General features: G+C 42.3%; 1 protein-coding gene across 7 annotated transcripts in view; it reads left to right on the top strand.

Moving 5' to 3' along the window:
* Positions 1-12,603, top strand: part of CACNB2 (calcium voltage-gated channel auxiliary subunit beta 2) — a 397,684-nt gene that overhangs the window by 110,543 nt on the left and 274,538 nt on the right. Inside the window, exon 1 of one of the 7 annotated variants that reach the window (XM_064368378.1) lies at positions 10,934-12,550. The exons of the other annotated variants lie outside the window; for them this stretch is intronic. Within the exon in view, the coding sequence (XP_064224448.1) occupies positions 12,503-12,550 (48 nt within the window). The 5' untranslated portion in view covers positions 10,934-12,502. Of the gene's footprint in view, positions 1-10,933; positions 12,551-12,603 lie in introns of those variants that run through there. 7 annotated transcript variants of the gene reach the window in all.

Here is a 12,603-nt window from a genome sequence, read left to right as displayed (position 1 = left end):
ATGCCTGTAATCCCAGCACTTTGGGAGGCCGAGATGGGCAGATCATGAGGTCAGGAGTTTGAGACCAGCCTGACCAACATGTTGAAACCCCATCTCTACTAAAAATGCAAAACTTAGCTGAGTATGGTGGCGTGCATCTGTAATCCCAGCTACTGAGGATGCTGAGGCAGGAGAATCGCTTGAACCTGGGAGGTGGAGGTTGCAGTGAGCTGGGATCACGCCACTCCCTCCAGCCTGGGTGACAGAGGAAGACTCTGTCTAAAACAAAAACAAAAACAAAAAAACAGCCCTTTATTTCTCACAGTTCTGAAACTGGGAAGTCAAAGGTTGAGGCAGATTTTGTGTCTGGTGACAAACTCTCCCCCTCTGAGTTTCCATAAATTTTAGATTCTTTTACTCCATTACCTTTATAGTGTCTGTAAGGACCACCTTTTCTGGGATAAAGGAAACCATCATTTCATTCTTAATGCTAATGCATATAACCTGCAGTACCTCTAATGACGTTATGGTAACACAAAGCTTCCCTTGTTTCATAAATGGTAGCTTCTTACTGAGTCCTAATATGGTGGAGGGGGCACCACATCTCTCTGGGACCTCTTTGATAATGGTGCCTAATCCCATTCATGACCTAATCACCTCCCAAAGCCCCCTCCTAATTCCATCACACTGGTGATTAGGTTGCAACATACGAATTTTGAGGGGAATGCAAAGATTCAGACCCCAGTATCTATGAAACCAGAAAAGAGAAATTGAGATCCACAAAGGTTAGCCTTCAAATTCAGTAGAAAAGCTCCATTTTTCTAAGCTAATTATAAGCTGATGTTAGGACCCAAATGAACTGTTCTTCATCAGGAAGTAAAGAACATAATGTTTGTATCAAACATAATGAGTTGAATCTTTCAGAAATTGAAAATTCATAGTTCTATTATTTTGTCTTTGGTTACTATCTGATTCATAAGTAAGAATAACTGAATACTTCTGTGGTCTAATAATTAAAAAAAATTGGGCAAATACATTATTTTTTGAAGTATTTTGTCATAAAATCATATGAATCTCTCCAAGTTGTATTTCTGATTTTAAATTTGAGAATTTCTCTGTTGCATCTGTCACTCTTAGAGGGTTCTCAGCTAACTAAATCCAGTAGGAATAGAAAAATTGAGATTTTTCTCATTCACTTCTTTGTCACTATGTAGCTCATTGTTAATTCAATATTGGGAAAGATGAGCTTCTTTTAAGCATATTTTAAAAGAGAATGTCTAGGATCTCATCCGACATCTCCGATATTACTCTCTGAGAAGTCTTCCTCTCGTTCCGTCCTGTAATTTTATGTCTTTGTGACCAACATCTTTTCATAGCCCACCATCCCCTCCCCTCAGATCCTCATTTCCTTCCTTATCTGAGTTTCTGTGATGCAGGCAGACATTCTCAACTCTGTTCCTCTTTCCCTCTGTCTCATTCTCCTGAGAAATGAAAAGACTCATTCACTCCACCCTTGAATTTCAGCAGACAAACCTGGTGAAGGAAAAAGACCACTCTGGGGACTGTTTTACTTGAAGTTCATGACCACAAATATCCGACTACACTCAGTCCTGCCTGTTGATCTGTTTTTCTAGCCAGTCCACTCACCACCCCTGACCCCCGAGAGGTCTCTTTCGCGCCTTCCTCGTCCTCGGATCTGCAACAGTTTCTCCCTTCTCCTCATTCTTGGTTAATGATCTTTCTCCTAATTTCATCTGAGAAAATAGCAACTCTCTAAAAAGACCTTCCCACTACTGCTACCATTAAATCCACCCACTGGTACCCAAATCCTCTGCTTCCTTCCTGTGACAGTGGGTGAACCAACTAAGAGTCTCTCTGAGCCAACCACTCTGCTCATGCCTGGAGTTCCAGACCCTTGGCCCAACCAAGGACTTTGCGCCTACAATTATCTGTGATCTCCACTGAAGCGTCTTTTGTTTTTCCTTTCTTACCTGTAATACCTCCTATTCCAAGAAAAAAAAAAGATGCCTTCCTCCTGCATCTCTTGGCAGCTATGTTTTCATTTTTCTACTCTATGCTAAAGCAAATCTCCTTGGAAAACTTGGTCCACCCACTGTATCAAATTGTTCACCTCTCTCTCTCTCTATTGAACTCATTTCAGACTCTTGACCCAGTCCCTCCAGTGACTTCACTTGAGGTGCCATCATCAGTGGCCTCTACCTGACCAGATCTGATGATCAGTTTTCCGTCTTCATCTTACTTGACCTCACCCCTAATGGGCGAGATGCTCCAGGAATCAGTTTTCAGCTCTTCTTTCTTGGGAAATTTCTCAAGGGAATTTCACGAAAGCTCTTGGTTCTACAGACCATCTATATGCCATGTTTATTTCTCTACCCACATCTCTCTTCTGGACTCTGGAGTTATATACAGAATTGCCTACTTGACTGTTCCATTTGATGTCCTATAGCCTTCTCAAAATTCATATCCCTGCAAAAGTAGTTTTTGTTTTCTCCTCTGAGCTTGCCCCTGCCTCGGTGTTTCCCTTCTCGGGAAATGGAGCAACCAGGTGAATGTTTGCTCAGCCCCATCTCCCTCTTCTAGCTTCCAACCAGACTGATTCTTGGCTTCTTTCTCTCCAATAAGACATCAATCTATAGGTCAGTTCTGTCACACTGGACTTTAAAAATGTATCCAAAATCCTACCACTTCTCAAGATGTCCTCCCACTAACGCCTTAGACCAAGCCCTTCTCTCATAGTCTAAAAAATGATCACTATTTTTCCTCATGAGCTCTTGGAGTCTAAACGCAGCAGACAGAATGCTACTTCTGAGACATAAATCAAGCTAGGTGTCCTTTTCAAAGTCCTCCAATGGCTTTCCTCCCAGTTAGAAGAAAATCCAGTCTTTGTCGTAACTTGGTGAACCTACGTGATCTGGCCATTCACCGGGCTTCATCCACAGACACCTTCTTACTGTCTTTTCTGTGTACTACGTGCATTCCTGCCTCGGCGCACTTGCCTGGACCTTTCTTCTGTCACGTTGTCTGAGTCCTTCACTTAATTCACTTTGTTCTGCTCAAAACTCATCTTTCTAAGAGGACAAAGAGGCCTGCCTACCCTCAATTTTATCTCATTTTTTTAAAGTTGCCCATTCTAAATATAGAGGGTGCCTAAGTCAGCCGCGACTATGGACAAGTGTGTTTTATTTTGGAAAATTACATATTTCAGGTTTAGGATATCTAGATACTTATGACCACCATATAGCCTAGTGTTAGAATCAACACCAATGCAAATTGCTTTTGAAGGAGACAGGATCTGTCTTGGCTTCCTCGGTTTCTGTTTCCTCAGCTCTACCATCTGAAGCCCTCATCCAAATATCCAATACCATGCAGACTGATGTTCCCGCTCCTTCCCAGCTCTGCTCTTAATCCTGAAGTGTCCACGCACCACAGCTACCTACGTCGTCTTCTCCCCAGTCTCTGGAACTTCTTGTTAGTAGTTAGGTGTTTGCAGGAAAAGCCATTTGCTTTTACTACAGCTGCAAGCTGAGGTGGGTGGCCTTCCCTTAAGGGTCCTCATCTTTTATTACTTCCAGCTTTATTTGTAAATCCTGTGCATCTGTGTTGAGTAGTCCTAAGGTCCTTGCCATCGGATATGTGTCTGAAGCTCATTGATGAGGAACAGTACTCAGTGGGATTGTTTCATGGACACAGAATCCATTCACTGTCTAAAACTCTGGCTGGGAGATAGATTTTTGCAGTTCTCCAAATCTGGGTTCCAATCCTATTTCTCATGCGTATGAATTTCATAGCCTTAAGCAAGTGTCTCAACTCTGTTTCCTCATTTGTAACTGTTCTCACACTGTTATAAAGAACTACCTGACAACGGGTAATTTATAAAGAAAAGAGGTTTAATTGACTCACAGTTCCACAGTGTATACAGGAGGCATGGCTGAGAAGGCATCAGGAAACTTACTATCATGGTGGAAGGGTGAAGGGGAACAACCACACTTTACCATGGTCGAACAGAGGAGAGAGTGCGCGAAGAGGGAAGTGCTACACGCTTTTAAACCATCAGATCTCAGAACTCACTACCACAAGAACAGCAAGGAGGATATCTGCCCCCATGATCCTATCACCTCCCTCCCCCAACACTGGGAATCACAATTCAATGTGAGACTTGGGTGGAGACACAGAGCCGAACCGTATCACGCAGGGATGAAGAGTAATAGTCTTCTTCATAACTGATGTGAGAACTAAAGGAATAATGCTCACTGGGTGCCTGTGTCAGTAAACACCTGTTAATGCTTTTTGTAATTGTTTTTATGGTTATTCTTGGGTCAAGCCAAATCTTTAAGGAGTTAGTGATCTTACCTAGCCTATTCTCTCTCTCTCACTCTCTGCCTAGATTATTTTACTGAATGTTGCTGTGGTGGGAAACCTTTAGCTTCCCCTGATAATCATTCTTAGAAGCCTCTTTTCAGAACCCACTGTGGCATTTACCGGAAGGAATTTTACACAATGTTCCTTTTTATGGGGCCTCCAGGAGAAATTGGTGTCTGGTGTTAGTGCCAAACAGATTCGTTCTTCTGAGCATTTGGTTTATTTTAAGCTGATGGATGGTAAATTACGTAACCGACCGAGTTTCCCTTTTTGAGTTGGCTGCCCGAAAGCTTACAGCCAGATCTATGGCTCATTGGTAGGAAGTACTTCCATTATTATGGGATGCATTTTGAGCCCTGTTCTGCATTTTGTGTTGCCATCTTTGCTTTGCTTTTTTTTCTCTCAATCCCTCTTTTCTGATATTTAAATGTCCTTTGAAAATTTATCCTTGTCAATTGCCTTAAATTATTTCTGAAGCAAGGTAAGGATATGTAGCTATAGGTAGATGAAGTATGGTTTTAAATAATTTGTCATAGTGCCTATATTTAAGAGGGGCTTAATTTTTATAAGAAGATATTCATGGCCTGAAATAATTTTCCAATTGGTAAAATTTCCGACTTTGCAAGAAAGGGGAAGGAAAAAGTATAAGGTGGGAATGTTTTTGCAGAAGGGTGATTTGGGAAGCTGCTAGAAGGGGAACCCGTGAAAGGCAGGCTGATGATGGCTCGGGGTGGAAAAGTGTCTTTTGTTTGATTGGATTGGTTAATTAATTAATATGTGATCCTCCAGGGTCAGCTTATAAAATTAGTCTTCACCTTTCAAAGAGAAGGTAGGAAGAGGTTTAAAGCCATGGGCTCAGGCGTCAAACACCTGGACAGAAATCTTGACTCTGCCATTGTCTTGAGCGACTTACTTGACTTCACAGTGCCTCAGTGTCTTCATTCATGAAATGGAGATGAAGGGCTAATGGTCTGCCAGCCTCGGCCTCCCGAAGTGCTGGGCTTACAGGCATGAGCCATTGTGCCTGCCCCATTTTGTTGTTTTTGTTTGTACTAGAAAGTGTAGGTTCTCAAATGGCTTTGGTTATGAGAAAATCAGGGAGGAAAAGAAAAAGAACGTTTGAGAAGTATTGCTGTGGGTTATAGGATCCTGTGTTACATTCTTCGAGCTATGCAATTAAAGACTGCACTCAATTTTCAAGTTTTTGTTGTGAGATTGCATTCCTTTAAGTATGACTGAGCTATCAGAGAACTGGGATTTATTAGGGTTACATAAATGTTGAATGTAGCAAGCGTAGTCTACCTCCATAAACCAAAATATGTTTTAAATTTGTCATTGAGGTTTCGTGTGCATTCCATGATTGTTGGTAATTTCAGAAGTATGACTTCTTCCCTAATTACACTGCCTGTAGTTATCTTATTTACTTCTCCTGCTATCTGTGTATAGGTGGTAAATAAACAAATGTTGCCACTCTGATTACTGAGAAAAACAATGATTAGTTGTTGGTCTGAAAAACAAAGAACTCCAGTAGATCAAAAGAGAAGCCAGACACTTTGGTGAGAAATAAAGGAAAATCTGAGAAAGGTTTTCAGTTCTGTAGAAGCTGGAATGAAATAGAGTGGTGTGTTTTGGTGGCTAAAGAAGTGGAGTTCAGTGGAAGATGCATCAGCCAGGTAGAGATTTTGTTCAGGATCGTAAGGAGAGAAATGAGGACTGGACCAAGAAATAGAAGAAAACTGGTACTGAGATGAAAATAAAGGTTTATCACAGATGAGACTGCAGGAGACTGAACTTCAGAAATGCATGGAAGTGTCCGGGATGGAGAGAACATGGAACATGTGTGTGTTACATTGGGTTTCATTTTCTGTTTTCTATACTTGCATTTACTTACTTGAATTCCTCAATATCTAATCTAATACATTTATTCATTTTCCTTATCTCCCATCTTCGCCTCCTTAGCACGAGACCTCTCTTTTGCTTGGATAAAAATACTTTCTAACTGGTCTCCCTGGCTTCTCTCTAGCCGTCCTCCAATCTGTCTTCAACTCTACTGCCAAAGTGGATTTTAAATGGTACAAATCTGATTATGCCTCTCGAGGGAAAGAAATCCCACTGCTCTTAGTAGAAAGAGAAAAGATCCCCAGCGTGGCCGTCATGATCTTGCAATCACCTGGCTCTCTCACCTCATCATCTCCTCTCTCTCTTGCTTTATTCTCCAGCTTCTTAAACTCAGCCTTCTCCCTTGTACTACAAAGACCTTTGTAAATAATACCTTCCCTCTCCCTGCCTTATCTCCCCTGCGTTTAGCTAACTCCTTCCCACCCTTCAGACCTCAGCTCAGGTAGCAGTGCCCCAGAGACACCTTTTCTGACTCTTATAATTCTCGAAGATGTCAACCTGCTCTGCATTTTCATAGTATTCTGTACTTTCATGCAAACACCTTACTAGCTTGTAATGACATGCTTATGTGATTATTTGATTCTAATTGCCTTGCCCCGTGGATTTTAATCTCCTGCAAGGCAAGGACTTTAGTTGTTTTACTTGTTGTTTTCCTACTGGTGCCCAGCAGAGACGTGCTCTTGATGAGCAGCGCTCGGTTGATACCGTGGACTGAATGGATGAATAGAAATGGTTGGTCCTTTTTTTGTTTTTGCTAAAATTAGCAAAAGAGTTTTTGGTCAACTTAAGGACACTAGGCTCTTCATGGCTTACTATGAAGGGAGAGTCGAATGAGTATGTGAGCAAGTGTCTGTCGGACGAGGGACCCTTCCTTCCTAAAATCACAGCCAGAGAAGAGCCAGAAGCACGTACGCGGAGTCAACTCTGACAAGACAATTTTAGTTCCGCTACAGAAGGCTTCTTTAGATCTTCCATTTCTTACTGTCAAAGAGTTCTCTTCTTGGAGGAAGCACTTCATCTGATGTTTAACTTTGACTGTGTTCTTGCCACTCCTGACTAATAGTCACATAGAAAGTGAGTAGTAAAGAAACATGAATCTTCATACTTTCTAAAGACTGGCCAGAGATAAATGCCTTGGATTCAAATATATGTGCATATATGGCATTGAAACGATCTACATTTCTCTTTGATTACTTTTAATCTGTTGATTTTGTCATTGTGCCTCTCCTTGTCGGTCTTCAAAATTTTTCTCTCAAGATAGCTCACATTATAACAAAATAGCTAATTTAGCAATTCATTAGGTTTGTAATTTAGCTACATGAGCCAAGCAGCTAGTTTTTATTGACTTTATTTTATTTGATTATTTAGTAAAGGAACAGTTATCACAGACAAGTATACAAGCTCAAGAGCTTCCAGTTTCTCGATGAGGTTGAACTATTGAGTGCAGTGGCGCTATCTCGGCTCACTGCAGTCTCCGCCTCCTAAGTTAAAGCGATTCCCCTGCCTCAGCCTCCCATGTAGCTGGAACTACAGGCACACACCACCATGCCCGGCTAAGTTTTTGTATTTTAATAGAGATGGAGTTTCACCGTGTTGGCCAGGATGGTCTCTATCTCCTGATCTCCTGACCCAGCTGCCTCGGCCTCCCATAGTGCTGGGATTACAGGCATGAGCCACCACACCTGGTCCCGACCAGGTTTTTATAGACTCAACAGTCTGGATATTTTTTCCTACTTTTTAATAAAACAACAGCTATTTCCACATTTGAAAGTTTCAGTCATTCTGTACGTACCACCAGTTCAACTCTAAACTCTTTGCTGTGTTGTCCAGGGTAGTCCCAGCCTGGGTTCCTGATTCTCCACACCACTCTTGACTTTTCTTTTTCCCCCTCCCACTCCCCCGGCCCTCCACACACTTGGATTTGTGAATTCATCATTCATTCCAGAAACACTTTGAGGTGCTTTTAAAATACACTTTTAGGCCAGGTAGTGTGGCTCATACTTCTAGTCCCAGCACTTTGAGAGGCCACGGTGGGTGAGATGCATGAACTCAGGAGTTTAAGACCAGCATAGGCAACACGGCAAATCCCTGTCTCTACAAAAAGTACAAAAGTAAGCTGCGCATGTTGGCACACGCCTGTAATCCCAACTACTTGGGAGCCTGAGGTGGTAGGATCACCTGAGCCTGGAAAGTTGAGGCCACAGGGAGCTGAGGCTGCACCACTGCACTCCAGCCAGGGTGACAGAGCAAGACCCTGTGTCAAAAATTAATAATAATACAAGTTTAGCATGTATAATTGAAATCAGAGTAAAAGTGCCAACATAGGATTTAATGTCTTTTTCTTGGTGCAGTCTAAATATAAGCACTATTGGGCCAATATCGCAGTACCCCAGTCTTAGGGACTTGGGTCTATCTTGTCGCTCTCCTCTCCTGAATGTGCAGCTTTCTTCTCATTATAAAAGGCTGTCCCAGCTCTCAGCAGTGGCATGTGACTTGAGTATTGGCACATGGCATTTCTGTATCTGCCATTGACCAGAATCAATCTAGTCTCGTGGCCATCCAGGTTGCAAGAAAAGCTGGGACATTCATCTTAGCCCAGCAGCCAATGTCCATTTTGTTACTGTAAATGAAGTGAAGAATGGATAAAGGGGGCCAACTATGAATCTTTGTCATACCTACTATGTTTCAGTACTGTGCTAAGTGCTAGGGATAGAGAGATAAGTAGAGACTGAATCCGGGGGAGAACTGAGTTTAGAATGAGGACTTTGGGTGGATCCCTGTTGTCTGAAGAAACCATTCTTCATATACCGTCTATGTAAACACAGTTGGTTCTGTGTATACTCTGTATGTAATCTGTGCTTTTGCATTTTCAGCCCATTGCCTGGGATTCTTTCTCCCTCTACTTAGCACTGGATGCAGTTCTGTCCACTCTGCAAAGGCTAGCCCAAGTGTGCTCATCTTTGTGAAGCCTCTCTTGTTCCTTCCAGGGATGGTTAGGAGTTGTTTTCTTGGTGTTCCCATTGCTCTTAAACACTGTGTTCTCTTCTCTCTGTTTTTTGAGGTGGAGTCTCCCTGTGTCACCCAGGCTGGAGTGCAGTGGCATGATCTTCACTCACTGCAACCTCTGCCTCTCAGATTCAAGTGATTCTCCTTCCTCAGCCTCTCAAGTAGCTGGGATTACAGGCGTGTGCCACCATACTCAGCTAATTTTTGTACTTTTAGTAGAGACAGGGTTTCATCATGTTGGTCAGGCTGGTCTTGAACTCCTGACCTCAGGTGATCTGCCCACCTGGGCCTCCCAAAGTGCTGGGATTGTAGGCTTGAGTCACCGTGTCCAGCCTCCTCAGCTGTTATAAGTGTCTTCAGGAATACATGGATTGCATTTTATTCATTTCATATCCCCAGCACCTTTGCACAGGACTGAGCAAACAGAAGGTGCTCCATAAATGTTTGCTGAATCAAATTAGTTAGTGCTTGGCATCCTTTTGTGGATTCTTGAATGACAAGGTGGGTGGAATCTTTAATGAATGGGGGAATCTCTCTTATACTGTGTATAAAAATATCCTAGTTAATAAAAAGTTAAGTGAATTCCAAATCGAATTCAGAATCATAGAAGAGATAGAGTGTTTCCCCAGTGTTTTCATCTTATTCTAACTTTAAACTAATTTTTATTCTTTTTTCAGTTATTCTAGTAAATGTGCGGTGACAGAAGGGATGAAGAGGCCTTAAGAAAAAGACTTGAATTTGAATGATGTGTTCTTTCATATTACTTACTGTTCTTCTCACTCAAGTTTCTTTAAAAAATCAAATGGAAGTCCTATCCTACTGGGAATATATCTTGTATGCCTTGGAAAATGGTGAAGGCTTTTTTTTTTCCCCAGGATTTACTTCAAGAGCCAGTTTGCAGTGTAATTCAGAAGTTTTGTTTTACCCTAGGTTTCTGATGTAATCACTAAGGTGTCCTTATTGTCTATCTATAGATTATCTGTTATCTTCCTTTTGGACCTTCAAATCCACAAAGGATTAATTAATATATGGTAAGACCACATTTTCACAGACCGTGTAGATTGTATAAGTTGCAGGGTTTAAATTATGCTCTTGCTTACATTACTGATAAAGAAAACATGGAATCATGTGGGGTCCCAATTTATCAGTCAAATAAGGATATTAAGATAAGGCAGAAATTTTTTTCATCTTTACCAACCTCTTAGACTATTAATAATAATATAAAATTGTTGCTTTAAATCAAGGCCAGGCATGGTGGCTCACACTTGTAATCCTAGCACTTTGGGAGGCTGGGGCAGGAGAATGGCCTGAAGCCAGGAGTTTGAGACCAGCCTGGGCAACAAAGTAAGACCCCTGTCTCTAAAAAAAAAAAATTTAATTAGGCTGGGCACGGTGGCTCACACCCATAATCTCAGCACTTTGGGAGGCTGAGGTGGGTGGATCACTTGAGTCTGAGAGTTCAAGACCAGCCTTAGCCAACATGGCGAAATTCAATCTCTACTAAAAAATAAAAAAATAAAAAATAAAAACTACAAAAAGTAGCAGGGGGTGGTGGCACACACCTGCTGTCCCAGCAACTCAGAAGGCTGAGGCATGAAAATTGCTTGAACCCGGGAGGCAGAGGTGGCAGTGGGCTGAGATCGTGCCACTGCACTCCAGCCTGCGTGACAGAGTGAGACTCTGTCTCAAAAAGAGAAAAAAATTAGCTAGGTGTGGTGGCATAGACCTACAACCCTACCTACTTGGGAGGCTGAAGTGGGAGGATTGCTTGAGCCCAAGAGTTCAAGGCTGCAGTGAGCCATGACTGCACCAGTGCACTTCAGCTTGGGCGATAGAATGAGACCCTATCTCTAAAAATAAATAAATAAATAGCCTTAAGAAAATACTGAAAAAGTGTTAAGAGTTAATTGCCTTTTATTTTTCCAGGGACCTAAAGAACAGAGTGATGGTTAATCTGTGGTATGACATCATTAACATACCTTCTTAGGTCTCTACAGAATATGGAATGACTTGGACATGGGGGCACATTTGGATCAATAGCTATGACACACTGAAGCGTGTTATGAGTCATTGCGTATTCGAATGGCTCATATCATACAAATGAACAGCTGAATCTCCACATGTCTTAATGATTCATCTTTTTTGGTGTGACATGTACAAGGTCTTGAGGGAGAATATTAGGATCAGCTCAGTCCCTGAAAACTGGGTCTTTAAGGAAAGTTCTAAATAATAGCTTACAAAGAGTATTGACTTGGGAGCTTTCACACTTGGAAGGCAGCCTTATGTTGTTCATTATATCTAAATCGTAGGTGGTAAGTGATCTAATGAATTAATGAGGTCTGAGTCTGATCAAATTCGCCTTCCAGAGTTATGTTTATTTAACGTGCTTTAACCCAGAAAATGAATATTTGCCGGTGAGCACCCAACAACTGTGCACCGCAGTGCTTGAGCGAGTCAGGTCCTGAGGCCACTCCGGCGATCCTCCTTACAATTCATGTGAAATACCTACTGCAGGACAAAGCATCTGACCGTTTGGAGGATGCTTCTGTAGTCCTAGGAATCCACAGTGAATTAGAGTCTAGACTCAGTCGTTTTTCAGGGTCAGGGGAGGAGGGAGAAGTAGCAAATCAGATATGCCCAAAACGTTACAGAGGTAACAGTGAATCCAGGATGCTGCTGTCAGCCTGTGCATTGTGAAGAAGGCAATCATAGCCGAGCAGCCGCGGGAGCAGGAGCAGCAGCGTTCTAAGAAGCAGTCACATAAACAGCAGCAGGAGTAGGCCTCCTCCTTTTTAAAAGCAGAATACTGCAGGGTCGTGAAATGCAAGATTCTCAGATGTTTGAACATCTCCCGAGTTGAGAATGGCTACTGTAAAAGCGTCACCAAGAAACTCTGATGATCTGGACAGTCCTAACTCTGTGTTAGCAATACTTACTTCTGGAAAATTAATGCTACTTCTTGTAGATTTCTGCAAATAGGAAACCCCCTTGAAGAGGATCTCAAATTACGCGCCCACCCCCCAAAAAAAAAGACAAACAGGGGAGAACAAAGTTTTGGCATGCCTGCAGGAACGGTGGCTTTTTTAGAAACTACCTAGGAGGCAGAAGCTAAGTGATTTGCTCATGCCTCTTACCTGGGAGTAGAAGGTGGGAAGAAATGGACCGAGGCTGTGACGGGAAGACAAGGCACAGTGCAGCTTGGTGAAGCCACACGCTGACTGCGTTCTGCCCCCTCTTCATGCAGTGCTGCGGGCTGGTGCATCGCCGGCGAGTACGGGTGTCCTATGTAAGTTTCTATTGCTGTAGAATTGCAGCTGGGAGCTGAAAATACTATTCGTG

The sequence above is a fragment of the Aotus nancymaae genome, unplaced genomic scaffold (assembly GCF_030222135.1).
Source record: "Aotus nancymaae isolate 86718 unplaced genomic scaffold, 86718_ANA_hifiasm-v0.15.2.pri h1tg000077l, whole genome shotgun sequence".
Taxonomy (NCBI): domain Eukaryota; kingdom Metazoa; phylum Chordata; class Mammalia; order Primates; family Aotidae; genus Aotus; species Aotus nancymaae.
This window is presented reverse-complemented; position numbering and strand designations above follow the sequence as displayed.